This window comes from Branchiostoma floridae, chromosome 13 (genome assembly GCF_000003815.2).
Source record: "Branchiostoma floridae strain S238N-H82 chromosome 13, Bfl_VNyyK, whole genome shotgun sequence".
NCBI classification, from domain to species: Eukaryota; Metazoa; Chordata; class Leptocardii; order Amphioxiformes; family Branchiostomatidae; genus Branchiostoma; species Branchiostoma floridae.
This window is the reverse complement of record NC_049991.1, coordinates 20,841,916-20,868,422: the sequence shown is the minus strand read 5'-3', so window position 1 is coordinate 20,868,422 and position 26,507 is coordinate 20,841,916. Positions and strand designations below refer to the sequence as shown.

The following is a 26,507-nucleotide window of genomic DNA, read 5'->3' as shown; positions in this document are numbered from 1 at the left end:
GAATTTTCTTAAGGATTAATCTTGTTGTTTGAAGGATACGTTAACCATTTGAGTTAGTTATGATTTATGTGTATTCTATGAGAAGTGTAAATGTATTTACGTGTTTGCATCAATATCAGCTAAGTTGCCAAGGTTTGACATGTATGGCATTGTCTGCAATATCAATAAATCAATAAACACATAGGGAGGGTAATGACTGTGTTTCCCTCAGGACGGTCGGCTGAGACTAGGAGACCGGATCCTGGCAGTGAACGGCACAAGTCTGGTGGGGGCGGACTACCAGAGGTGAGATTTTACTGTATATTATAACATTTTTAAATTAGTTCAATCTTCTCAATACCGTGTACTCTGTAAGCTTCGATTTCTCTGTAGCGCCTGGGCCACACATTTGTGCAAGTGACTACAGCAGGGGGCTAGTCCACTGGGAGTGATGTCCAGAGTTTTAGCCATGTAAAATGCCATACGTGCCAGGGTTAGCCGCTGACCTCCAAAAAGAAACCCCTGAACAAGGCCGAAGTCCCTAACTTCCGGGGTCCGTGCGCTACACGCGCGGAAAGCTGCTACCCCAGGAGAATACGCTACCCCGGATATATCCAGACGTGGCACACATATATCCGGGTTTGGCAGTTTAAGGGTTAACTCCCAGGTTACTTTCTGTAGCCTAATGTCTGTATTTTCTGTTCCAGCGCGATGTTGCTGATCCGAAACGCGGGCGAGCAGCTCCGGTTTCTGGTGGCGAAGTCCGACAGCTCCGTGGCCATGAAGATCACGGCTTCTAGCTGCTGAGAGTGGAACTGCAGACCCATATCCAACCTGTTTGAACTCACATCCGATCTACAAAGTTTATGAGACCTGTTACAGCTTACACTCAATTCTGACACATTTACGCTTAGGCTGTGGGACTTGTTTACACAAGTCAGGTCTACGACGGTTGTTGTAGGACCTGATTCTACTCACCTCAAATCTACGAAGGTTGTAAGCCTTGCTTGCACTTACGATCCACAATGGTTGTGAGACGGCTGCTGAGAGCGAGACTGCAGATAGACCCATATCCGACCTGGCAGCCAAAAACCTGCACAAAGAAAATGATCACCTTCCCCCAGTGCCTGAGCCCTCAACCTAATGAGTTTTGATACTGAGAGGAAGACGACGAAAAAGAAGACTTGTTTGGCTCTTTCAACCCCGATGTACAATAGGACCTGTTAAACTTTACACTCAAATCTGACACACAACGGTTGTGGAACTAGTTTACACTCACACCCAATGTATATGGTCTTTTGTTTTTGACCTGGTAAAGTTTATATTCAAGTCTAATATGCAACGCGCACACGGCTGTCGGACCTGCTTATACTCATCTACGACGTACGAAGGTTGATCGGACATGTTTACACTTACTTTCCGGTCTACGACGTTTGTGGGATCTTTTAGACTTACATCCGATCTACAATGGCTGTAGGACCTGTTTGCATACACACACATCTTCTATCTATTATAGTTGATCGGACCTGTTTACACTCGTGATTCGGTCTTCGACGGTTGTGTGACCTGTTTACACTTACATGCCAGCTACCAGATACCGACCCTGCAAAGGTTATGGAATTGTGATCTTGAAATTGGGCGGGCTGTAGAATTTAGACTACAAATTCAAGCGTTCAGGACTCAATGCCATGTGCCATCATGTGCCAAAGTAACCTCCAATCTTTTTTTTCTTGCACACTCAAAAGCCTCATGATGAGCCACATGTTTTACGGAGAGTTTTAATAGGAATGCAAGAATTCAAGTTGTACTGATGTAAATACTGATTTTATATGTTTGATTTTCCTGAGTGTATATGTATATATATTATATATAAACTTTGAGAAAAGCCACTTAAGTTAAAGACATGCTGCCGGGCGGCACTTGTTTCCTATTCTGTAAGTAATTTGTAGTTACCCGTACGAAAGTGACTGTTTTTTTTTTTTGGTGTGTCATTGAAGCTCCACTCTGCTATTGTGAGAAGGCAAAGAATTAACATTAACAGTGACAATACTGCTATCTTGCTACAGTGTCAAAAATGCCACCCATAGCACAATGTTGCAACTACGTACTAGAAAGAAAGTGGCGTCCACAGTTTATGTTAGCGTGCTATCCTACGGCGCCTTTATTATCATAGCACATCGAATAATTTACAACCACATGTAGGCTTTATTCAAAAGGAAGGGAGTTTAATATGGAAATTATCTTTAAACAATTTGTAAAAAAATGTGTGAGACAGACGAGTAGCATTTCTGAACACCTAGTGCTGTGAGCTGTACATGTAGCAACACTGATATAGCGATGTAAGAGTTGATGTATCTTTTACTAGTACTTTGGTTGTAGCGATAGTTTTACAAAGTCACGTACGATTGTAGCCAATCTTATATCAGTTTTGTCAAAGAACTTTGTTGCCAATGAGATGAAAGATGTGAAATTGAGATTTCGTTTTCAAAGATGTTTTATACGTTTTGCTGAGGAATTTTATAAGGAGTAAATATTTATTGTGTCCATGGAGGAACATGTGTGTAGCTGTAAGGTTTGTCCTTTTTGTTGTACCTACAGGTACTTTTTTTCAGCGTGAAGAATAGAAAAAAAAGGAATCTTTTAAGGGTAATTTATTCAGTGTTTATACTTGCAAAATGCCAGATATTCCTGACGAATAAACCTTCGTACAATAAAAATGTTGAAAGTGATTCGGTTTCTAGTTAACATGTAACTTGCTTGCTATATTGATTTAGCAACAGTATATATAAGCATGTGTTCAAGAAAGAGAGAGAGAAAGAGAGAGAATATTATGGGGTTACACGCAAAAAATTTACCATCTCCATGTATATGCGCGGCTAAGGCCGTCGGGCGAAATAAAGAGTAAAGTACGCCCACGCGGAACCCACGGGAAAAAATGACCAGAAGGTCCTTTATACATCGACATTTTGAAACTTGAGTAGAATGCGCGTGTGTGTGTGTATGTGGAATAAGACTGATATCATGAGATTTATCATTTGCTGTCGATGTGTAACGTTACATTTATGACAAGGGGATTGCAGCGGTAACAAATACCTTCCACTACTACCGTGCCGACCAAACCTCTGCTTGGAGAATAACGAACTCCACTCTGCGGTGTTACTGTAAAGTGGGATATGTTCGCGGTGTTACTGTAAAGTGGGATATGTTCGCGGTGTTACTGTCAAGTGGGATATGTTCGCGGTGTTACTGTCAAGTGGGATATGTTCGCGGTGTTACTGTAAAGTGGGATATGTTCGCGGTGTTACTGTCAAGTGGGATATGTTCGCGGTGTTACTGTCAAGTGGGATATGTTCGCGGTGTTACTGTCAAGTGGGATATGTTCGCGGTGTTACTGTAAAGTGGGATATGTTCGCGAGGTTCATGTTGGCGGTTATTATGCCGACGCAATTTTATGTCCTGTAAACGGTCGTCGCCTTTTCGAACGTTTGTAACCATATCGCTTACCTGTCTATACCACGATTCTGCCATAGAAACTATGACATATTTATTCTGATGTTTCTTTCCTGCGCTATCTAAGAATCTAATATAGTATCATCAGATACCTCGCGCAAATAAATTGCACGAGAGAGCCCATAACAGTTTATGATATGAAAAAAGGCGCATGAATATTTAATGAAGGGAGGGTTGGGTGTTCCTCGCCGCGACACGCCCTAGTACTGTCTCATACAAAAGGGTAATCTCCAAGCAGATGTGAGGATCCGTCCGGTGTGGTTCACGTGCTTTTGAAACATCTTGCACCCCTTGTTTGTTTTTCAAGCATGTGCTTCCTACCTACTATGGTGTAGGCTGTGTTGCACACACACACACACACACTCACACACACACACACACACACACACACACACACACACACACACACACACACACACACACACTCACACACACACCAACACACACACACACCAGACCTTGGCTCGACTGAAAACAAAGCCTTCTTGTCATTTCCTCCTGTATGCAATCTTCAAAACCAGTGTTCACTGCTATCTCCTAGCATAATAATTCACCGTCTTTTAACTTTGTTCATTGCCTAGATATTGCCTTGTATTTAAAAACACAGTTCCAAAGACCAAAACAACAACCCCGACTTATAAAATTGGCTCGGAAATTCACCATAGAAATTGTGAGCTTGTTGTAGACATTCTTTGCCTGTGTTTACACCTATTGCCATAGTACAGGTCTTAACAATAGCTATAAAAAATAATAACCCGGTATTGTTGCCACCAGCCACTGCCATCAATGTTACAAACGTCATAAGTTAACGTATGGGGTGGACTGGCCAGTGGTTCCCTGACATGTCCCCTAATTTGGATAGATGTTCAAACTTTTCATCAAACTATCATGGGAGACATCGCAAAATGATAAATAAATTTACTGGCTGTTAAATCTCTAAGGGACCAACAAACTAGGCTTCGAGATGTTCGCGGTATTACTGTAAAGTGGGATATGTTCGCGGTGTTACTGTAAAGTGGGATATGTTCGCGAGGTTCATGCTGGCGGTTCTTGTGGTGACGCATTTTATGTCCTGTAAACGGTCGTCACCTTTTCTAACCTTTGTGCCCATATCGCTTACCCGTCTATACCACGATTCTGCCATAGAAACTATGACATATTTATTCTGATGTTTCTTTCCTGCGCTATCTAAGAATCTACCATCAGATACCTCGCGCAAATAGATTGCACGAGAGAGCCCATAACAGTTTATGATATGAAAAAAAGCGCATGAATATTTAATGAAGGGAGGGTTGGGTGTTCGTCGCCGCGACACGCCCTAGTACTGTCTCATACAAAAGGGTAATTTCCAAGCAGATGTGAGGATCCGTCCGGTGTGGTTCACGTGCTTTTGAAACATCTTGCACCCCTTGTTTGTTTTTCAAGCATTCGCTTCCTACCTATTATGGTGTAGTCTGTGTTGCACACACACACACACACACACATACACACACACACACACACACACACACACACACCAACACACACACTCACACACACACACACACACCAACACACACACACCAACACACACACACACCAGACCCTGGCTCGACTGAAAACAAAGCCTTCTTGTCGAAGGTAATAACAACTCATTTCCTCCTGTATGCAATCTTCAAAACCAGTGTTCACTGCTATCTCCTAGCATAATAATTCACCGTCTTTTTTCTTTGTTCATTGCCTAGATATTGTCTTGTATTTAAAAACACAGTTCCAAAGACCAAAACAACAACCCCGACTGATAAAATTGGCTCGGAAATTCACCATAGAAATTGTGAGCTTGTTGTAGACATTCTTTGCCTGTGTTTACACCTATTGCCATAGTACAGGTCTTAACAATAGCTATAAAAAATAATAACCCGGTATTGTTGCCACCAGCCACTGCCATCAATGTTACAAACGTCATAAGATAACGTATGGGGTAGACTGGCCAGTGGTTCCCTGACATGTCTCCTAATTTGGATAGATGTTCAAAGTTTTCATCAAACCATCAAGGGAGACATCGCAAAATGATAAATAAATTTCCTGGCTGTTAAAGTTCTAAGGGACCAACAAACTAGGTTTCGAGATGTTCGAGGTATTACTGTAAAGTGGGATATGTTCGCGGTGTTACTGTAAAGTGGGATATGTTCGCGAGGTTCATGCTGGCGGTTCTTGTGGTGACGCATTTTATGTCCTGTAAACGGTCGTCACCTTTTCTAACCTTTGTGCCCATATCGCTTACCCGTCTATACCACGATTCTGCCATAGAAACTATGACATATTTATTCTGATGTTTCTTTCCTGCGCTATCTAAGAATCTACCATCAGATACCTCGCGCAAATAGATTGCACGAGAGAGCCCATAACAGTTTATGATATGAAAAAAAGCGCATGAATATTTAATGAAGGGAGGGTTGGGTGTTCGTCGCCGCAACACGCCCTAGTACTGTCTCATACAAAAGGGTAATCTCCAAGCAGATGTGAGGTTCCGTCCGGTGTGGTTCACGTGCTTTTGAAACATCTTGCACCCCTTGTTTGTTTTTCAAGCATTCGCTTCCTACCTATTATGGTGTAGTCTGTGTTGCACACACACACACACACATACACACACATACACACACACACTCACACACACACACACACACACACACACACACACACACACACACACACACACATACACACACACACTCACACACACACACACACACACACACACACACACACCAGACCTTGGCTCGACTGAAAACAAAGCCTTCTTGTCGAAGGTAATAACAACTCATTTCCTCCTGTATGCAATCTTCAAGCCTTCAAAACCAGTGTTCACTGCTATCTCCTAGCATAACAATTCACCGTCTTTTAACTTTGTTCATTGCCTAGATATTGTCTTGTATTTAAAAACACAGTTCCAAAGACCAAAACAACAACCCCGACTGATAAAATTGGCTCGGAAATTCACCATAGAAATTGTGAGCTTGTTGTAGACATTCTTTGCCTGTGTTTACACCTATTGCCATAGAACAGGTCTTAACAATAGCTATAAAACATAATAACCTGGTATTGTTGCCACCAGCCACTGCCATCAATGTTACAAACGTCATAAGTTAACGTATGGGGTGGACTGGCCAGTGGTTCCCTGATATGTCCCCTAATTTGGATCGATGTTCAAACTTTTCATCAAACTATCAAGGGAGACATCGCAAAATGATAAATAAATTTCCTGGCTGTTAAAGTTCTAAGTAACAAACAAAGGCTTCTAGACTAAAGTGATCCTGGACTGTCATGTTGGTTTTCCCCGCCGAAATTTGCTATCTCATACAGCAACACCCGATTGGCGGAACACGTAGTACGGATACATACATGGGGAGAATTATAACATATTTCATCGTTTACAATGAAATTGGTGATAATGATCTATAGATTCATATTAATTTGATTTCTTACTTGATATAAACCAGGCATTTGGTAAAAGATACTTTGAGAAAATCACATTTAAGACGACGATTCACTGCAACATGTAGTATAAATGAATAGCTAGTGTGGTGACATGATGTACTGTGAAAGGAAATTAACGTAGATGTCCTTCAAAATAATTACCCTGCATTGTTGCCAACAGCCCGGTGAATACCCAGCATGTCACCTCATTCTAAAATATTTTCTGTAGTTTTTGTTAAGAATATTCCAAGCTTCCTCCCTAACTCTGACTTATGTAAGGCGTGGGACTACATTAGAGTAGAGGAGAGTTAGTTCTAGATGTTAAAATGTAAAAGCTGAAGAAGCTTTCCAGAAAACAGCCAGGGTGAACATTGATAAACCGGTAATATTTGTTTCAAAATTAATCGATGATACTAAAGAAGCTAAAAGAAAATAAACTGTAATAAAATTTAAAAAAAAATGGAAAAGAAAACTAGTTGCCGTTGCTAGGTTACCACAGCGCCTTTTGTCCGCTCGTTTGCCAACTGTTGACACATAGCAACGGTTGGGCCACTTAACTGTTCAAACAGGGAGGGGGGGGGGTGTACAAATTATTTCAATATTACAGGTTGCGGTGCATAACGTCATGATACATACCATACCAGGATATGTGTACAAATCCAAGTCATAAAATAAAAAGTATAATGTTACAACAACGTCCGCGACAATTTTGTAGCAAATTCTGGAACTTATTCGTACCCATTGTGGCAATGGTTTCGTCCCCCAGCAACAGGTCTATGTTACCCAGTTAGAGGTCGGCCAGTCGTTGGTGTATCTGCTCGTCTAGTTGTCTGAGCTGTTCCGAAGAAGAATAGCTGAGACACAATTGGCGGTGGTATAGGATAACCGACTTCTGTTGGATCCGATCGGATAGAAATTGATTCAGCTTACTTTTGTTTTGTAGTTTTTTTTTCCTGTGTAAACTGTAGTCGACAACTGCAAAGTGCACCGAAAGACACACCGTACCTCCCCGTCCGTCGGGGAGGGTTTGTCGTGCTGCTCCGGAGATATAGACTTTGGCGGTGGTAGGCCAATAGGACGCAGGCTGATCCTGAGTTGTTTTTTTTTTAATTTTTAACTAAACCTTAATAATGGACACGTAGTTGAGACATTGGCGGTGGTGATCCAATGGGATAGAAGCTGACTTTTTTCATTATCTAAACTTTTTATTTTAACTTTTTACTGTGGAAACTGTAGAGGACCTATAGAGGAAAGTCTATCGTCAGACAGGCCGTGCCTCCCCGCCAGCCGGGGAGGGTTTGTTTATTTTAAATTTGTGGACTTTTGAACGTTTCTACTGGAGTAACTCAGACGGAAAGCAACCGAGGAAAATGTCCGTTCTGCGTCTGTTCTGTGCCGTTGTGATCGCCTGTTCCTGTCTCGTAACTGGCGGCCGTGGACAAGGTGAGTTCATTTTTTTTACAACAAACGCACACATCAAATACAGTTGAACAAGTGACCGTTACGTAGGTAACACACTTTGTGACGTAATTATGGTTTGTCAGTAGTGTTGTGTGTGACATTGTGCTTATCATTTACCAACAATCATACTGTTACATTCTAATAAACCAACAACCATTGGCCCACGGCATCAGATGTTGCCGTGCATTTACCATAGATATGTGGTAGTTATGATACTCAAAATACAACAAAATTTGTCAGGAATACCAGAAACAGTTGGTTGGTCCACGATGTCAATTTTTGTCGTTTTACCACACATGATTCGACGAACATATGTTTAATCACATCAGTAAGTTCCGCCCGGCGGCGTCAGTTATGACTATATTACAACACCGATGATATTGACAGTCCCAAACATCGAATAAGATGAACAACAACAAAAAAAAAACGAACCCCAAACGATACAAATTACAGAGAATATAGCGGCGATTTGGGAAATATTACGAGCGAACGACATGCAAAAGAAACGTTTAGACTTTACTTGACTGTCACACGACAAGTCACGTAAATATCCGATACAACTCGATCTATCCCAGAATCAACTGGTACTAGATTGGGGGTTGAAAATCACCGAGAGGCATGCAGGTACCGTACGGTCTTCAATGTTGCGAGACAGATTAGGAATGCTGCTGGTACCCTACGCTGATGCTGGACGCTACCCAGGCGCGCGATGCCGACGGTAACCTAAAATCCAGTCCTTACGTGGCTTGGGTGGCCTACGTATACGTAGCTAGTATAGGCTCTCTACGGGGCAGATAAAGCTTTCTGCCGCAGGGGCGATCGTCTGCACCCGGTAGGATTTTCACTGCGTGTTTTTTTACAAGACTTACCAGATTCTGACTGTGTGCGAACAGCAAAACCCACGGCACTCATAATGGTCTTGACACATGATACGTCAGGGATAGATAGGGATTGCTGTGAAAAATGCTGCTATCTTGCTACCGAAAGGAAGTCTTAGAATAATTGTTAGATCCTTGACACATGTTGCTTCCATCATAGTCTGCATGAAAATTCACACCTCACCTTAGCTCACCTCACCTCTCTTATACTGTAAAGGCATTTAAGTTCGTGGGGATTTAATTTCGCGCTATCGGGAAAGGGGACTTTTCGTGGTGGTTTTAATTTCGCGGTATGATCATGCACTGTAGTCTCTTATTGCCATAAAAAATGTTCGCGGTGGTTTTAAGTTCGCGGTGAAGTGGCCACCGTAAAAACCGCGAACATAAAACCACCGCGAACATTTCTGCATTTACAGTATATCCCGTGACGTCTGGATTGGTTGTTTAGGCACCATGACGACTGTTCCATTGAAAATTCTAAGGCATTGAAATTGTACAACAGCCTAGAACTAATGTGCCTGCGCCATTACCAAAATCAAGCGCCAGTTGAAAACAGCGCCCTTTCTATTATGCGTGGTTAGGTGGGTATCAGTACAGGGAGGGACACAAAACTGACATTTCTTATTCAGGAAAAACTAACAGGAAAAAGATCAGTTATTGGTCATATTTTGTCTTTTGAATAAATACCCGGTCGGCAGTGTAACGGACTTCCCTGGAAAGACGGATGATATTTTTCATCAAGCTCTTTAGTCTTACTTTAGGTCAAGTATACTAGTAAGGCATCATACAGGTAATGTCATTCATAGCATGGCTAAAATGTAAGCCTTTGGTCTATCGGTCCAGATATAAGGTTAGGTATTTTTTATTACTATTGACTGTCCATGAAAAAATTGCATGCTACAATATACAGTCAAACTTATCCTGAGCAACCACTCGAGGGACCGAGCAAAAATGGTTGTTGAGGACAGGCGGTTCCTCCTGACAAGTTGGTTGGTTGGCGAACAAAAATAATACTGTTTGCATGATATACACCTTTCAGTTAGTTCCACAGGAAACATATCTATAACAGATACACACAGTTTTTAATCTCCAAGCTGTTATGTAAACAAACTTTAAAAAAACATTGTTTAACAATCAAAGCTGAGTTTGTCTAACAATCAAACATGGTTTGTTTTGTAGTTGTCTGTTTCTTGAACATCCCAAATAAGTGCTTTCAATCTCACTACCAGTATGTCAAAAGTCCCACTGATAATCAGTTTGCTCGGTGCACATTGTTAATATGCTTGACTGATATTTACTTTCATAAGGAAAAGAAGTCTCAAAGTCCAGGGTAACTGTGCCCACATAACTCCACATATACATGTAAAATGGCTGCTAGCTGCTGTCAATCAAGTTTGGTTGTTGATGGCAGGTTAAATGCCCCTTTGGGACTATCAAAAAGTGGTTACCCACTCCTGGGGCGATAGTAGTAGTGACTTACACTCTTGAAGAAGGAAAGGCACAAAAAAGAGAGAGACAGACAAACAATGCAGTCCCCAAACGACAGGAAGAGCATGTACCCTAGTTCTCTGATGAATTTCTATGAAACAAAAACAAGACTTATACCAGATTCTGACTGTGTACGAACAGCAAAACCCACGGCACTCAAAATGGTCTTGACACATGATAGGTCAAGGATAGATAGGGATTGCTGTGAAAAATGCTGCTATCGAAAAGGATGTCTTAGAATAATTGTTAGATCCTTGTCAGATGTTGCTTCCATCATAGCCTGCATGAAAATTCTCACCTCACCTCACCTCACCTCACCTCACCTCACCTCACCTCACCTCACCTATATATCCCATTACCTCTGGATTGGTTGTTTAGGCACCATGACGACTATTCCATTGAAAATTCTAAGGCATTGAAATTGTACAACAGCCTAGAACTAATGTGTCTGCGCCATTCCAAAAATCAAGCGCCAGTTGAAAACAGCGCCCTCTCTATTATGTGTGGTTAGGTGGGTATCAGTACAGTGACTGGCACAAAACTGGCATTTCTTATTCAGGAAAAACTAACAGGAAAAAGATCAGTTATTTTGTCTTTAAGAGGACACAGTTTGCTGATTTTGCTAATATTGAACAGTCAGCAGCCATGCCAAATGAGAAAAAGGGGAAGTATGAAATAAAATGAAATGTAGAATGTTACACCTCTGTTTCCTATTTGCACATAAGTTGTTGATAATGAAAATGTTCTTCCAGTGTACAGTTTCAACATACACATGTATACAGACGGTAACTTGCAGCACTCACAGAGACCTCTACACATGCTTTGCTCTCCAAAATAGTACTATAATAGGTCTGGACCTGGACCTGATCCTTTGGATATGAACCATGGTGTCATCCTTACCGTGGTGTCATATTGGCCTAGCAGTTAGGCTGTTTGGCCCAGAAACCCAGAGATCCTGGGTTTGAATCCCCTGACATGCCACTGATGTTGTGCCCTTTGGAAAGGCTCTTGACATTACATTCCTCACTTCACTTAGGTGGAAATGGGTACCTGTATGTAACTGTGGTTATGTACATCCCTCTGATAGGACATACATAGACGGATGGGCAGACGGAAAGATGGATGGATAAATGGATCATGGATTTGAATAAGTAAATAAATGGATCATGGATATATCAGAGATGGATGGATAAATAGATGCCTGTGTACATATGAAATTTAGCCTGAGAACTATCCTCCATTGTAACCACTGGCTACTGACGTGGCAATACTTACTGAATGCTGTTCAATGTACCAAATACTAATAGGGGGTGCCAAAACAGAGGGCCAAAGTAAAACAATTCCCAGGCTAGACTATTAAATTTATCTCTCCTCAAAACTTGCAAGAAATAATGTACAGTGTGTTTATATTGTGGAATGGCTCAAAGTTTAACCTAAAATTATAGATCGACCAGTCAGGTCAGTGTCAGCAGCAACGTTAAATTCAGGCTCAAGGCAATGTAGCACATTAGTGTGCCAGGCATTCTTCAGCATCTTTTTGTATTTGCCCGTTTGTCTACCAAAGTGCAACTCACTGTGCTACAGAATAACTGCTTTAATCTTTCTTTTTTATATTTTCTTAATGGTGTTGCTCAATGCAAGACTGGTGTAGGTCACCTCTAGGGCCATGTTGATATATGGATTACATCCTATGGGAACCCCAAAAATGATGCGAGAGTGCGACTAAAAAGTTTGGCCAGAGTATTGAATACAGAACAATAGAAATTATTTTTGTTATTATTGGGTGGGCCGACTACTCTCTTTTCACAGCCAGGGGCTGAATTCCGAGGAGCTTACAATAGGTGGGGCTAGATCGCAAGTGTCTGAAGCGAGCTGCCATTCGGCGCCACTCAGGTAACATCAATAGGACAGCAATTGCCCCAGTTGCGGCCAAGGATTGTAGGTTTTGAACCACTCACACCGTAAAGGACCCATAGTCTTTTCGATTAAAGTGTGGTGGGTTCTTTAACATGCTCGAGATGTGTCTCTCCCCAAACACAGGACCTCCATTTAACGTCCTATCCGAGGGAGGGCCCTAACTGAAGCTTGGTAATCACATGAATGTAGTGAGGAAAGTCGTGTAAAGTGCCTTTCCCAAGAGCACAAGATCGGTGACACGGCAGGATTTGAATCCCGGACCTCTAGGTCCTGAGCCAAACACGCTGCCAATTATTACACCACGTGATCTAATTGTTCTTTGACATCTTCTTCTTTGACCTTGGAATCGACGATGGCATACTGTATCATTAGCATAGTATATTTAGAATGTATTTTTGCCTTTCCGCGCCAGCGGCAAGGCCTTATGCTGAGTTTTTTCCATGGTTGGATCCATGGTTCAACCTGTTAACCCAGCCCTTCCAAAGCCCCTTCCAAAGGCCCTTCTTTCCTTGCCGAGTTTCATGGCTTAGTTAAACAATGGTACATTCCAGGCGAGAATTAAAACGCTCTTCTAGACGCATGTTACTGTATGTGGTCCCCTGTTATAAATCTACGCTTTAACTCACCATGTTTATATAAAGATATATCACAAATTGCATCAGAAGGAACTTAGTTTGTAATAAAAGATAATGCATATTCATTGTGGGTCAAAAAGTTTTACAAAACCTGTTTAATGTGCCAATAATTCATCTGACATAAATTATGATAATGAGGTAAAACACTCGGGGATTTTCGCTGCATTTCCTACTGAAGTTGCTAGGTGTCGCTCTTAGCCAGGTAAGTACATTTAGTCCTTTTAAAGACATTTGTGACTATGAATGTCCTTGATAGAGCTTGTATTGTGTGAAAAGAAGATTTGGGACTGGATTGGCACCTGGAGAAGTCACCAAAGCTTTCCGTATGTAGGAACTTGGGTGGGAGGGGGGCGACATGTGGAACTCGGAATTTTTTAAGCGTAGAATCTAGTCTAACTTACCAAAATAACATAAAATTCGCGGCAAGGCACAGCTTTTTTAAAAAGAATTTCTTGTTTTCAATCCATCACATATTTTCAGCTGCTTATTAACAATAACTTTTTTTGTGAAATGGCGGAAAATTGACTTTTGTATAATACTACGATGTACTAAAGTTGATTGACTTAATCTATGATTGCATGCGGTAAGAAGGAACATTGGAGCAGTGTCAGAACAGTCATAGCTGTAACTTCCATGTAGGGCTGTGTACCTAAATACCCGTGCCTGTAGTCGGTACCATACCCGGTTCTTAAAAATAGTCTAGTTGATGGTACGGATCTGTTCCTGTACCTAAGCAAACTAAACCATAGTGGGTTTTAAGACTACAGATAAGTGAATTCCAAATCAATGAGATAACATTTGTTATAAGCTTGCACTTGAAATTAAAAACAAATAAACTTTGTGTTGATGTTTAAATATGACATCATACAAAGATGACAGTTCATTACTAGTACTACAACAGTCAGTTGGCTATTTTTATAACTTACATATAATTGATCAAACTTTTTGGTACATGTTCAGATCCGGACCTGTACCTTATAAATCTGTGTACCTGTACACAGATCTACATCCCTGACATACATGTAGGTCAGGCTTCAAATCCAAGTGTACTTGAATATTGATACCTTGCAGTGAGATGGGCAGCAACTCCTCCTGTCAGAGAGAAGGTCACTTCAGCATAAATTATAACTGTATTTATCTCTACTAGTGCACCTGTAGTCATTGATAGTCACTCTAGCTGCCAGGTATATTGAATGGCCACCACCTGGGTCCCTCTAATGGCAGTATTCAAAACTGTTAGTAATCCAATACATTGAGACTTCTAGTTTACCAACATCAATATTGACTGAAGGAAGACGCAGATGAAACATCAACCTTATACATATGGACTTGTACTGTACAGGTATTAATAATGTATGGCTTGTTGGTCTGTATATATACCAGCTACCTACTGTATAGTTACTGTAAAGTCGCTGTACTTTTGTCGTGTCAATAAAGATTGTTTGTTATTGCTCGTTGGTCTGTATACTAGGTAAATGTAAGTACCTCGGATTTTGAAACCATCATAATTACATTCGTCATTGTTCAATTATCAAATTGAAAACGTACTAATGCTAAACATCAGGGTTCTAAGACCGACCCGTTAAAGGCATCCAGAGCAGACTTTATTGATGGCATCCTCTGGGAGCCCAAAAATGTATGCAAGCACGTGATGAAATTTTGATTTCATTCTGAAATGTTATTGATCAGCAAAGTTGAACAAATGACTGAACACACAGAGTATGGTATGCCGAACATAGACTCTTCCTTTTTGGTCGTCATCTACGTGAACCTGCTTGCCCTCGCTCCCTCACCTTCTACACCTCTGTCCTATTTATGTTTCAACCATACCACAGGTGTGGGTTGAAATATCTTGCTTTTTCTGATTTTTTCTTCACTTCTCGCCCCTCGGAAGTGCCTCACGAATGCGGGTGCCTGAGAATGAGGATAGGCGCGTCGCTCTGGACATTGGCAGGAAATTACGACAGATTTCTCACCCGCCTTCATTTTTTTTAATATTCCATAGTGTTAATGGTAGAAAAATTACAACGGAAACATTTAACTGAAATTTTACACTTACAATAAATAGATATATCATATAGAATTTATATATTAGCAAATGGCATTCAACCCTCAGTAGACATGAATCATGACTTATTTTTGCATACTACAACTGTCACAAAAATACAGAAACCTACAACTCTACGTTTATCAAATTGCAGTTAACATCGACGGCTAGGCTACGTAAAATGCAAAACTTCACGACCAATTTTGAATTGAATTCTAGTTTGAATTTTTATCTTGAATCCTATTGTCCTCATCAGCAACCCACGCCTTTGAGGTTCTCCGTACCGCAAACCAGCAGTATAAAGGAGTGGACTTCTTCGCCATCGAGGCGAGGCTGCCAGCTGACGGTCTGTCTGCCACTGAGAACTGGTGCGGGGACTACCAGAACCTCTGTGCTGGGTACGGACTGAGGCCGACGGGCTGTGGGGAGACTCATGCAGTCCAGGGTGTTCAACACAGCGACCCCGGCGCCATCCGGTAGGTTCTGGGACATGTGGAAAAGTCAAAGTGAACGCTGGTAGTATAAATGCATTCTTTCTTGTGATCTTTTTTTTAAAATTTATTTGTATCATATAGGCTGTTCCCTTCAGTTTTAGAGAAACTGATTTCCAAGGGAGCCCTTCAACTTAACAATTAATAATCGATAATGATTAACGTTAATAACTTATCAACTCAAACACTAACAACTCAAAATCATTCATTACGGAAACTCATCACAACCATAATCATATGACTAGAACAGAACGAAACAGAAACAATTTTCGACATCAAGCTCATTTAAGGAAAAAAATCCTAGGTCATTTCTTCCTTTGATCAGAGGAGTCAGAGGTCAGATTGTAAGGCTCGGTTGAATATGATTTTGTCGCTGGTTTAAGGGAATCTTTGCCGTGGTGAAGCTTCTAAAGGAGCAAATATTTTGAGAGAGCTATGTATGTAATACTATTTTCTTGCAATGGGCATGATGTCTTTTCTTGCATATGGTGTCTTTTTTAGTTTTCAATATATTTTGTAATGTAAAGGGGTCAAGTGTGACCAATTTTTGAGATATATGTTAGAAATGTTATAATTGTGTATCCAGCTGCGTGAGTGAGTACGACTCCGACCCCTACATCAACAACGTGCTGAGCTGTAGCTCGTCAGTAGCTGTAGCTGAGGTGGCGAACTTGGCTTTCTCAGCCGGGGCTACATCGTTCAGGAGTTTCGGCTTTCTCAGGTGTGACACCGGGGACTGCAAACGTGGGATACGCGAGAGTTTTGGGAGCCTGTACAACACATATGATGCCTTTCCTGGAGACGGGAGCGGGGGCAGGATTGTGTACACCGTATGCGCAACCTCAGTGGGTAGGTCACGATGATTTGGCACTATTGACTATCAATCCACTCTAGATAATATAGAATTTCGCAAGAAAGTATCACATGTCAGATAATCAAGCTTTTAGAAATGCATCCGTCTCTTTGACACAAATTTAATTGTGGTGGTGGAAGTTTTTGTTACAGTACATGTTAGTTCAAAATGATTTTGCGATAAAAGTTTTTTTGGCCAAACTGCTCCTATTTCCGCACAGTTTTCTTCTTTATATTATACACCAATTGTACTCAAATAGAGCTTGTCGGTCATATAACGTAACATTAGAAATGTAACTACCAAATTAAGTAATTGTTGATTTCAGTAAGGAAAATATTCCCACATGGCAGCTGGTCACTGAGCTGCATGCAAATGTACACAATTCCACAATGAAGCCAAAATACGAATTGATAATCTTTGGCATGTGTTAGGGCAGCAACTCTAGATCTTCTAGTTACTGTCTCAACTCGGGTAGGAGGTAGCTTTACACACGTTCTCGTTGAAATGTAAAAAATTGCGATTTTTTTTGGTCGAAAAATAAAACAGCTTATTTTTCAGTCAAAACTACATGATTGTTAAGGAAAATTCCTCTTTTATCCATATCCAAAAAATGAAAACTTGTTATTTTTTTACCCATTGGTAATGTACTACAGGGCAGGTAACAAACGTTTTCGGTAACAGTGCGCTCTAGCTTTTTTCTTCGAATTGATTTACAGTATTGGCTACATCTTTTAGGTATAAGAGGGCATACCTAGGGGCATTTAAAAAGTAGGCAGTTGTTCTACACCAGGTCAAATAGATAACGTAGAAAGCATCAAACAATGGTAACGTTTGTTACAGTCATTTTTATACAATATTAAGTTAAGCAAGGTGGGATACAAATGACAGTCAACAACCCTTTCTTTTTTCTTTAAAAAGCGTCACAGAATGGCAATTTCTAGTCATATACATGGCTAATATAACCGTAGCAACCGTCGTACTAGTGGTGGTAACGTTTCTTACCGAATTTGGCGACAGGCATAAACCACCTTACACAGCCTTCAAGATAAGAGATAGGAGCGATCTGACGTGACCTGTCAGAGGGCCTAAATGGCGGGTTTCACCTGCTGAACAATCATTCTGGGAACTGACTTGCTACATGTACATTTTTTACAACTATGAATTCTTCGTGTCTGCTCAGGCGACAGCCATTTCTTAGGGTGTGGAATCCCATCCGTGGCTATAATTTCTTCCAAGCCATCAACCAATAGGGTTAGTATTACAGAGCCGCCGTTTGTTGATGGTCCTGATATATCCCTAACTGATTCCTTGTGTCCGAATATGCTGCGTAAGTCCGTGGTGAATCCAACAATGATCAAAGATGAGTTCCTGGTGTAAAGAACTGCTATGGTCTCCTACATACCCGATATGAGTCCGTCCATGTGTCTTGGAGTTGTGTCATCCTGTTCTTGATTTCTTGGAATTTTCCTTTCCAGGCCCAATTGATCCTCCTCTGGATCTCCTGAAGTTTTCCTCAGGCACTAATCTCCTTCACGAAACTCCTGAAGTCTTGACTCCAGGTCCTATTCTCCTGGAAGTTGTCTACTTCCAGGCCTCCGATCTGTGCCTGTTTCAGCACGGGTCACTTTCCAGACGGTTCCCTGTCTCAACTGCCTGCCTGACTGTCTCAGTTCTGCTTTCCCTCCACTGGCTTACTCCCCCGGGGTGGTGGGACTGACTTAGGCGGGAAAGATAGCCTACTAAAACTAATGGCGGTAAATTCAAAACTGTAAGTTGGCGCTTACAGTATCTATGTATTTGAACCTCTCCGTAGATGCTAATATATATTATGTAGAAAGAAGAATAAAATGTGTATCGGCTCCACAGGTAAGCATATATCTTGACAGCTGATTTACTTAATGCACCAGCTTTTTATTTTTCAACGTTTCATACAATGTCTTAATGCGTACCTTAACTGTAGTCTTTACTGTATATAGGCAATAATGAATGTGCAACAGAAAACGGTGGATGTGCCCATATATGTATCCACACTCGTCACGGCCACAGGTGCATCTGTGCACAGGGCTTCGCATTATTGGAGGATGGTCATGGATGTGAAGGTGGGTGTAGGTTGAATTGCATTTTTCCGGACATTGTATTGTATATGACTTTGACTTACAACAACTTATCATGCCCCTAATCAACGAAAGCAATTATGGTACTAGTTTGACTGTGAATGGCTTTAAGTTTTCGGTGGCTTTTTAGTTTGCGGGAGGGAGAAAGTTATCTTGAGGCTTTTGAAGAAGAGTTTTCCAATACCTAAAGGAAAGATGCGGACAAAAAAGTATCTTTTGAATGTACAAAGTTTTGAACTTCGCAGATCAATCAAATAGATAAGTTTGGTTTGGTTTGGGTTGGTTTGGTTATACAGATCTCCATTAGTGACTGATATGTCACTATTCTTCCTGGAGTCCGGGTGATTTTTGTAGAGAATCACCAATTCTAGACGGAAGGATTTTGCACCATCGCACACCGCACCATCGCACATGTGGTTTTTTAACGTGCCTGGGGTATGGGTCTCCCCGGACACGCGTGACCTCCATTTTACGTCCTATCCGAGGGACGGCCCAGCCGAAGCTAAGTACTCATTTTCACCTGAGTAAAGTGAGGAAAGTCGCGTCAAGTGCCTTTCCCAAGGGAACAAGATCGGTAACACAGCAGCCGGATTCGAACCCCCGACCTCTCGGTCACGGGCCGAACACGGTCCCGCTGCGCTACGCGGTCCCACGTAGTAGTCACAAACTAAATGTAGAAGCCGGAAGATATACCGAAATTCCCCGTAACCAGAGGTTTTGTCCATTCTGCCCAAATTATATCGAAGACGAACGTCACTTTGTTATGGATTGGTGACGATATAATGATAAACGCACAAAGCTGTTCACATTTCTTTCCGCTTGCTCTAAAGAATTTGCTACTCTCTGTTCGATAGATGAATTCAACTACATTCTGGGAGGATATAACCCTTACTGATACTGTGTACAAGTAGGCAAATATATCTACAAATGTTTATATCATAGAACCAAAAGTGTAAATGACATGCTAGACCCAATATGTTGACATATTTATGCCTATAGATATTCGTATATGTTTCTTTAGTTGTATTGTAAGTAGTTGTTATAGACCTTACGAAAGTCACTGTACTTTTGTCGTGTCAATAAAGATTTCACATATGGTACAGAGTGCTAGGACAGGCATTTGGGACCAGATTTCTACGGGTTTACGGGTTTAGGCAGCATGGAGAGGTAACTAATGAAACTGTGATCCCATCTCGCTGCGTTACTATGGATTCATTGCTCTTTGAAATTGTCATGCTCATTGTTCATACATTTGTTATACTGGCACATTAAGACACGGATGCCTGTCTGGCCAACCAGTGTGATGCCCAGGCCATAGCTAGACAAGTTGAGGTATTGAGCATCAAAGTTGGCGTTAAAGTTATCCTCATGTGGCAGGTTCATGATTTTTTAGTAGTGGATACATTTTTGGGCAGGGAGTAAGTTGTGTTAGTTTTGGCGGCTTGTTCTGTTTGGAAAAGAATAGGTGTAGCAGATGTTGGTGGATTTGTATTATTTTTGGTATGAACATGATTTAGGTCATGATATAATTACCTCCATGAAATGTCATGTAATGTCATTTGCATAATTAATGAGAATATTCTATCATAGCAGTTTTTTCTATGTATCTCTTGTTCCAGACATGCTATGGTCTTGACATTTATGTGATAGATAGCTTTTAGAGCCATAAACAAGTGGAGCAAGTTTCAGCCCCCTAACATTTAATTGTGGAACTGCAGTGGTGTTTTTGTCAAGACACAAAGAGGATAACTGCAGAAAGGAACGAGAGATTGCCTGCATTTTAGGCATGCAGGTAGCTTAGGCAAAGATGTTCATAATGATAAACATGTTATGCAAATGAGGACTTAATTTGCATAATTAATGAGGAAATTGTATAGTTCCATTGTTTTCAATAACTGGACATGTAACACATGTTAATTATGTTAGGTGGAATATAAGCAGATACCAAATATGGTAATGAGGAACTTATTTGCATAATTTATTTAAAAATTGCAAAACCACTTTATGATTCATAATTGGAATTTTATAATTGTGACATTTGTATGTAGTCAATGATTAACAACACCATGCATAAATTATGTTAATGTGTTAGTCAATTGCATGAAATTTACGAAAGCTCTAAATTTTCATGGGGGTATGAGGTCGCCGAACTCTAGTTCCTGAAATGTATTGTTTAAAATCCGGGCTTCATTTATTATAATAAGCAATAAATGTACAATAGGAATATAACAATTTAACCTCAGATGTTGACCAATTTATTGGATCACTCTAAGCTCTTGGGTAGCAGTTGTTTGGCAGATGGCTGCAGTTGATGACGGCTTTGCCCTAGGTTTTGTTATTTTGCCTGCCACGATGTATTTGTTTGCGTTTGCATCATGCTAAGTCTTTTGTGTATGATGAAGGGAAGTGGTGTAATCATTTTGATTGGAAGGGTTGTTTTTGGTGATGTTACCTGAAATGGAATTATTGGTGTATCGAGTCGATGGTACTTTTGTTAGACTAAACAAAGAAATATCCGTAGAATAAGATCGATGCAATGCTGTATGTACATACTAAATGATACCAACATCTTCATACTGTTTGGTGTTCCTATTCAGACATACATGTAGATGCCTGTCTGGCCAATCCGTGTGATGCCCAGGCCACCTGTACAGATAAACCTGCCCCTGCCCTGGATGCAACTTGCACCTGCAACACTGGATATACAGGAGACGGTCTCACTAGTGGAACTGGATGTGCAGGTAGTTTGTTTGGTACAGATATGCACATATGGATGAATATACACCTTGCACATTTTCTGAATGATACCAACATCTACATACTGTTTGTGCAACACTGGATATACAGGAGACGGTCTCACTAGTGGAACTGGATGTGCAGGTATTTTTTTGTGCTAATGACATGCACACATAAACCAATGTACACCTTGCACATTTTGTGAATGATATATACCAACATATAACTACTGTTTTGTGTTTCTATTCAGACATCGATGCCTGTCTGGCCAATCCGTGTGACGCCCGGGCCACCTGTACGGATAACCCTGCCCCCGCCCTAGATGCCACTTGTACCTGCAACACTGGATATACAGGAGACGGTCTCAGTAGTGGAACTGGATGTACAGGTATTTTTGCTCATGACATGCACATATAAACCAATGTACACCTTGCACATTTTGTGAATGATATATACAAACATCTAACTACTGTTTGGTGTTATTATTCAGACATAGATGCCTGTCTGGCCAATCCGTGTGATGCCCAGGCCACCTGTACGGATAAACCTGCCCCTGCCTTAGATGCAACCTGCACCTGCAACACTGGATATACAGGAGACGGTCTCAGTAGTGGAACTGGATGTGCAGGTAGTTTGTTTGGTACATATATGCACATATGGATAAATATACACCTTGCACATTTTCTGAATGATACCAACATCTACATACTGTTTTGTGCAACACTGGATATACAGGAGACGGTCTCACTAGTGGAACTGGATATGCAGGTATTTTTTTTTTTTGCTGATGACATGCACATATAAACATGCAAAATTCCTGTATTATACCAACATCCATATACTGTTTGGTGTTGCTATTCAGACATCGATGAATGCCTGGCCAATCCGTGTGATGCCCAGGCCACCTGTACGGATAACCCTGCCCCTGCCCTAGATGCAACTTGTACCTGCAACACTGGATATATACATCTGTAACAACACATAACTCACCCTATCTGCTTGGAGATAAGCTGATTACCAAACGCCGAAATCCTATTGCCTGTTCCACAATACCGAAAATATAGGGGTGATTTCTGAATTTTTTACATCGATTACAACAACAGCTACCGCGAAAAGAAAGGAACGTGCATCATTTCAAAACCGAGTACAGACGACATGAAAATCCACATACGAATGCGGCAAACGGAACAGAGATATAGGTGCAAACACTAAACACATAGACCGTTCACAATACTATGTCGACGGAGGTTACCCTTTAGTCTCAAAGTAATATACCATATGACATGGCTGACTGACTGTCACAAAGTAATAAATGCATCTATCATGTTTTTGACATCTATGTTACAACTTGTCTACGTGGCCAATATTTGATATCATCAAAGACAAAGTCTGTGCATTCTAGCTGTACAGGTAATTTTGCTCTTCGCGTTTTGGGCCAAAAATAAACCGATTGCTGAGTAGTTGACATCTATATGACAGTTATTTGACAGATACGAATTACATCTATACTCTTTTGCGGAAATAATGTGATATTCTATGTAGTCATGACTTTTTTTAATACACGCATAGTGTTTACGCCAATTATCAATAACGTTCAGATCGGATAAAAACATACACTCGGCCAAACCTAGGCAACAAACGTGCCAGCATTTTGATATTCCTGTCACCATATACTACATAGCGATAAATAGCGGATCAGAAAGTATGTTTAAAGCTAAAACCTTATCATATAAACATGTTCTCGAAGGCCTTACCAAGCCACTTCATCAACTATAATGTTATGGTAACTAGAAGAGCAATTATGAGTTGACAGAAATTTGACGAAAGATTTGTCCAAGAAAAGAAGGCGCACGTTTTATCAGTCATTGCTGAAAACTTTTGAGAGATGGAACAAAATTCTGGAGACATGGAATAATATTAAGTAGAAGGTGATGTTGATGAAAATTGACGAGTGAAAAAATGAAAGGTGCCCAAACTATCGACCTGAAATTATGCGCAGTTCTCCAATATTACACTGACCGGCCATCGCAGAAGACGACGAAGACGACGAATAACGTAGATAACTTAATATTATATCACTATTAATTCCACGTTTTTTTAGACTTAAAAGTCGAACAAAATGTGTTCACTCTTTATTTTACTCTATTAACGTGTTGGCGTGACTTCTTTTAGGCGTTGCTTGTTAGGCAATGTTTACATCTGGTTTTCTTCACTTCGATGACTGGACTGATAACTTACCAACAGGCATTGCCGGCCCGACAGCATGTGGTTCAATACGTGAAGAAATGCCAGTGACCCAAAAGCACATAGAGACAACACCTTTACAGAGAATAGAGCCCTATCAAGATTATTTAGTTTTCCTCAACTCCTTTTTTCTGTTACGATGTATAAGGTAATATTACAGAAAGATGTCAACCTTTTTATATCCTTACTGCTGTATTAAGAGATAAGGCCATGTTGATCCGGTTTTATTGATGGCATTCTCTGGGAACCCAAAAATTGATGCGAGCATGTGATGAAATTTTGATTTCATTCTGAAATCTAAGTGATCAGCAAAGTTGAACAAATGACTGAACACACAGAGTATGGTATGCCGAACATAGACTCTTCCTTTTTGGTCGCCATCTACGTGAACCTGCTTGCCCTCGCTCTCTCGCCTTCTACACCTCTGTCCTATCTATGTTTCAACCCTACCACAGGTGTGGGTTGAAATATCTTGCTTTTTCTGATTTTTTCTTCACTTCTCGCTCCTCGGAAGTGCCTCACGAATGCGGGTGCCTGAGAATGAGGATAGGCGCGTCGCTCTGGACATTGGCAGGAAATTACGACAGATTTCTCACCCGCCTTCATTTTTTTTAATATTCCATAGTGTTAATGGTAGAAAAATTACAACGGAAACATTTTAACTGAAATTTTACACTTACAATAAATAGATATATCATATAGAATTTATATATTAGCAAATTGCATTCAACCCTCAGTAGACATGAATTGTGCTAATCATGACTTATTTTTGCATACTACAACTGTCATAAAAATACAGAAACCCACAACTCCACATTTATCAAATTGTAGTTTACATCGACGGCTAGGCTACGTAAAATGCAAAACTTCACAACCGATTTTGAATTCTAGTTTGCATTTTTATCTTGAATCCTAGTATTGTCGTCATCAGCAACCCACGCCTTTGAAGTCCTCCGTACCGCAAACCAGACGTATAAAGGAGTAGACTTCTTCGCCATCGAGGCGAGGCTGCCGGCTGACGGTCTGTCTGCCACTGAGAACTGGTGCAGGGACTACCAGAACCTCTGTGCTGGGTATGGACTGAGGCCAACGGGCTGTGGGGAGAATAATGCAGTCCAGGGTGGGACAGGCAGCGACCCCGTGTACATCCGGTAGGTTCTGGGACATGTGGAAAAGTCAAAGTGAACGCTGGTAGTAATTCTGTCCTGTGATCTTTTTTTTTATTTATTTGTATCATATAGGCTGATCCCTTCAGTTTTAGAGAAACTGATTTCCAAGGGAGCCCTTCAACTTAAAAATTAATAATCGATAATTATTAACGTTAATAACTTATCAACTCAAGCACTAACAGCTCAAAATCATTCATTACGGAAACTCATCACAACCATAATCATATGAATAGAACGAAACATCAACAATTTTCGACATCAAGCTCATTTAAGGAAAAAATACTAGGTCATTTCTTCCTTTGATCAGAGGAGTCAGAGGTCAGATTGTACGGCTCGTTTGAATGAATTCATATTGGTTTCTGATTTTGTCGCTGGTTTAAGGGAATCTTTGCAGTGGTGAAGCTTCTAAAGGAGCAAATATTTGGTGAGAGCTATGTATATATTTTCTTGCAATGGGCATGATGTCTTTTCTTGCATATGGTATCTTTTTTTAGTTGTCAATATCTTTTGTAATGTAAAGGAGTCAAGTGTGACCAATTTTTTAGATATATGTTAGAGATGTTGATATTGTGTTTCCAGCTGCGTGAGTGAGTACGACTCCGACCCCTACATCAACAACGTGCTCGGCTGTCTCCCGTCTGTCGGCGTATTTGTTGTGGCGAACTTGGCTTTCTCAGCCGGGGCTACAGTGGACAGGAGTTTCGGCTTTTACAGGTGTTACGCCGAGAACTGCCGACGTGGGATAGGCGGGAGTTACTGGAGCCTGCACAGGACAACAGCGGCCTTTCCTGGAGACGGGAGCGGAGACAGGATTGTGTACACCGTGTGCGCAGGTTCAGCGGGTAGGTCACGATGATTTGGCACTAGCACTATAGACTATCAATCCACTGTACACATTATAGAGTTTCAAAGGAAATATTACATTTCAGATCATCAAGCTTTCAGAAATGCATCCGTCTCTTTGACACGAATTTAATTGTGGTGGTGGAAGTTTTTGTTACAGTAACTGTTGGTTCAAAATAATTTTGCGATAAAAGTTTTTTGACCAAACTGCTCCTATTTCCCCACAGTTTTCTTCTTTATCTATGCACCAAGTGTACTCAAATAGAGCTTGAGAATAGGTCATATAACGTAACATTAGAAATTTAACAACCAAATAAAGTAATTTTTGATTTCATTAAGGATAAATATACCCACATGGCAGCTGGTCACATGCATGCAAATGTACACAATTCCACAATGACGACAAAATACGAGTTGAAATCTTTGGCATCTGTTAAGCCCCCTTCACACGAGAGCACGAATGAGCCGGAATGCCGTCCGAATGATTTTTTTTTTCTATTCGTGGAAATTCCTCGCAATTCGTACTGTATTCTAAACATTCGTACTGCGTTCCAGATATTCGTCCCCGTTCTTTTGGCTGGCTCGAAAGTTTTTGACATGTCAAAAACTGTCGAGGTGCATTCGAAGTGTAGAAATATCGAATGGCATTCCAAGTGGATATCTAATATTCTAACTGCAGTCTGACC

At 40.8% G+C, this 26,507-nt stretch overlaps 2 protein-coding genes across 4 annotated transcripts in view; both read left to right on the top strand.

The window, feature by feature from the left end:
• Nucleotides 1-2,713, top strand: part of LOC118429171 (ras-associating and dilute domain-containing protein-like) — a 40,793-nt gene extending 38,080 nt beyond the window's left edge. For all 3 annotated transcript variants that reach the window (XM_035839615.1, XM_035839614.1, XM_035839616.1), the window contains 2 exons: nucleotides 212-285; nucleotides 687-2,713. In XM_035839615.1, coding sequence (XP_035695508.1) covers nucleotides 212-285; nucleotides 687-786 — 174 coding nt within the window. In that variant the 3' untranslated portion in view covers nucleotides 787-2,713. The remainder of the gene's footprint in view (nucleotides 1-211; nucleotides 286-686) is intronic.
• Nucleotides 2,714-15,228: 12,515 nt separating this feature from the next.
• Nucleotides 15,229-26,086, top strand: LOC118428653 (neurogenic locus notch homolog protein 3-like). The gene is made up of 9 exons (XM_035838762.1): nucleotides 15,229-15,274; nucleotides 15,628-15,847; nucleotides 16,449-16,711; nucleotides 21,427-21,570; nucleotides 21,816-21,953; nucleotides 22,056-22,193; nucleotides 24,726-24,960; nucleotides 25,558-25,820; nucleotides 26,049-26,086. The coding sequence occupies exons 1-9, from the start codon at nucleotides 15,229-15,231 to the stop codon at nucleotides 26,084-26,086; spliced, it is 1,485 nt and encodes a 494-aa protein (XP_035694655.1).
• Nucleotides 26,087-26,507: the final 421 nt, after the last annotated feature.

Bases quoted from the DNA above. Each gene is read 5' to 3' on its own strand.
- LOC118428653 (XM_035838762.1), top strand. From the start codon at position 15,229: ATGCGGGTGCCTGAGAATGAGGATAGGCGCGTCGCTCTGGACATTG. The intron at 15,275-15,627 runs GCAGGAAATTAC...TGTCCTCATCAG, and splicing joins GCGCGTCGCTCTGGACATTG to CAACCCACGCCTTTGAGGTT. The intron at 21,954-22,055 runs GTATTTTTGCTC...GTTATTATTCAG, and splicing joins TAGTGGAACTGGATGTACAG to ACATAGATGCCTGTCTGGCC.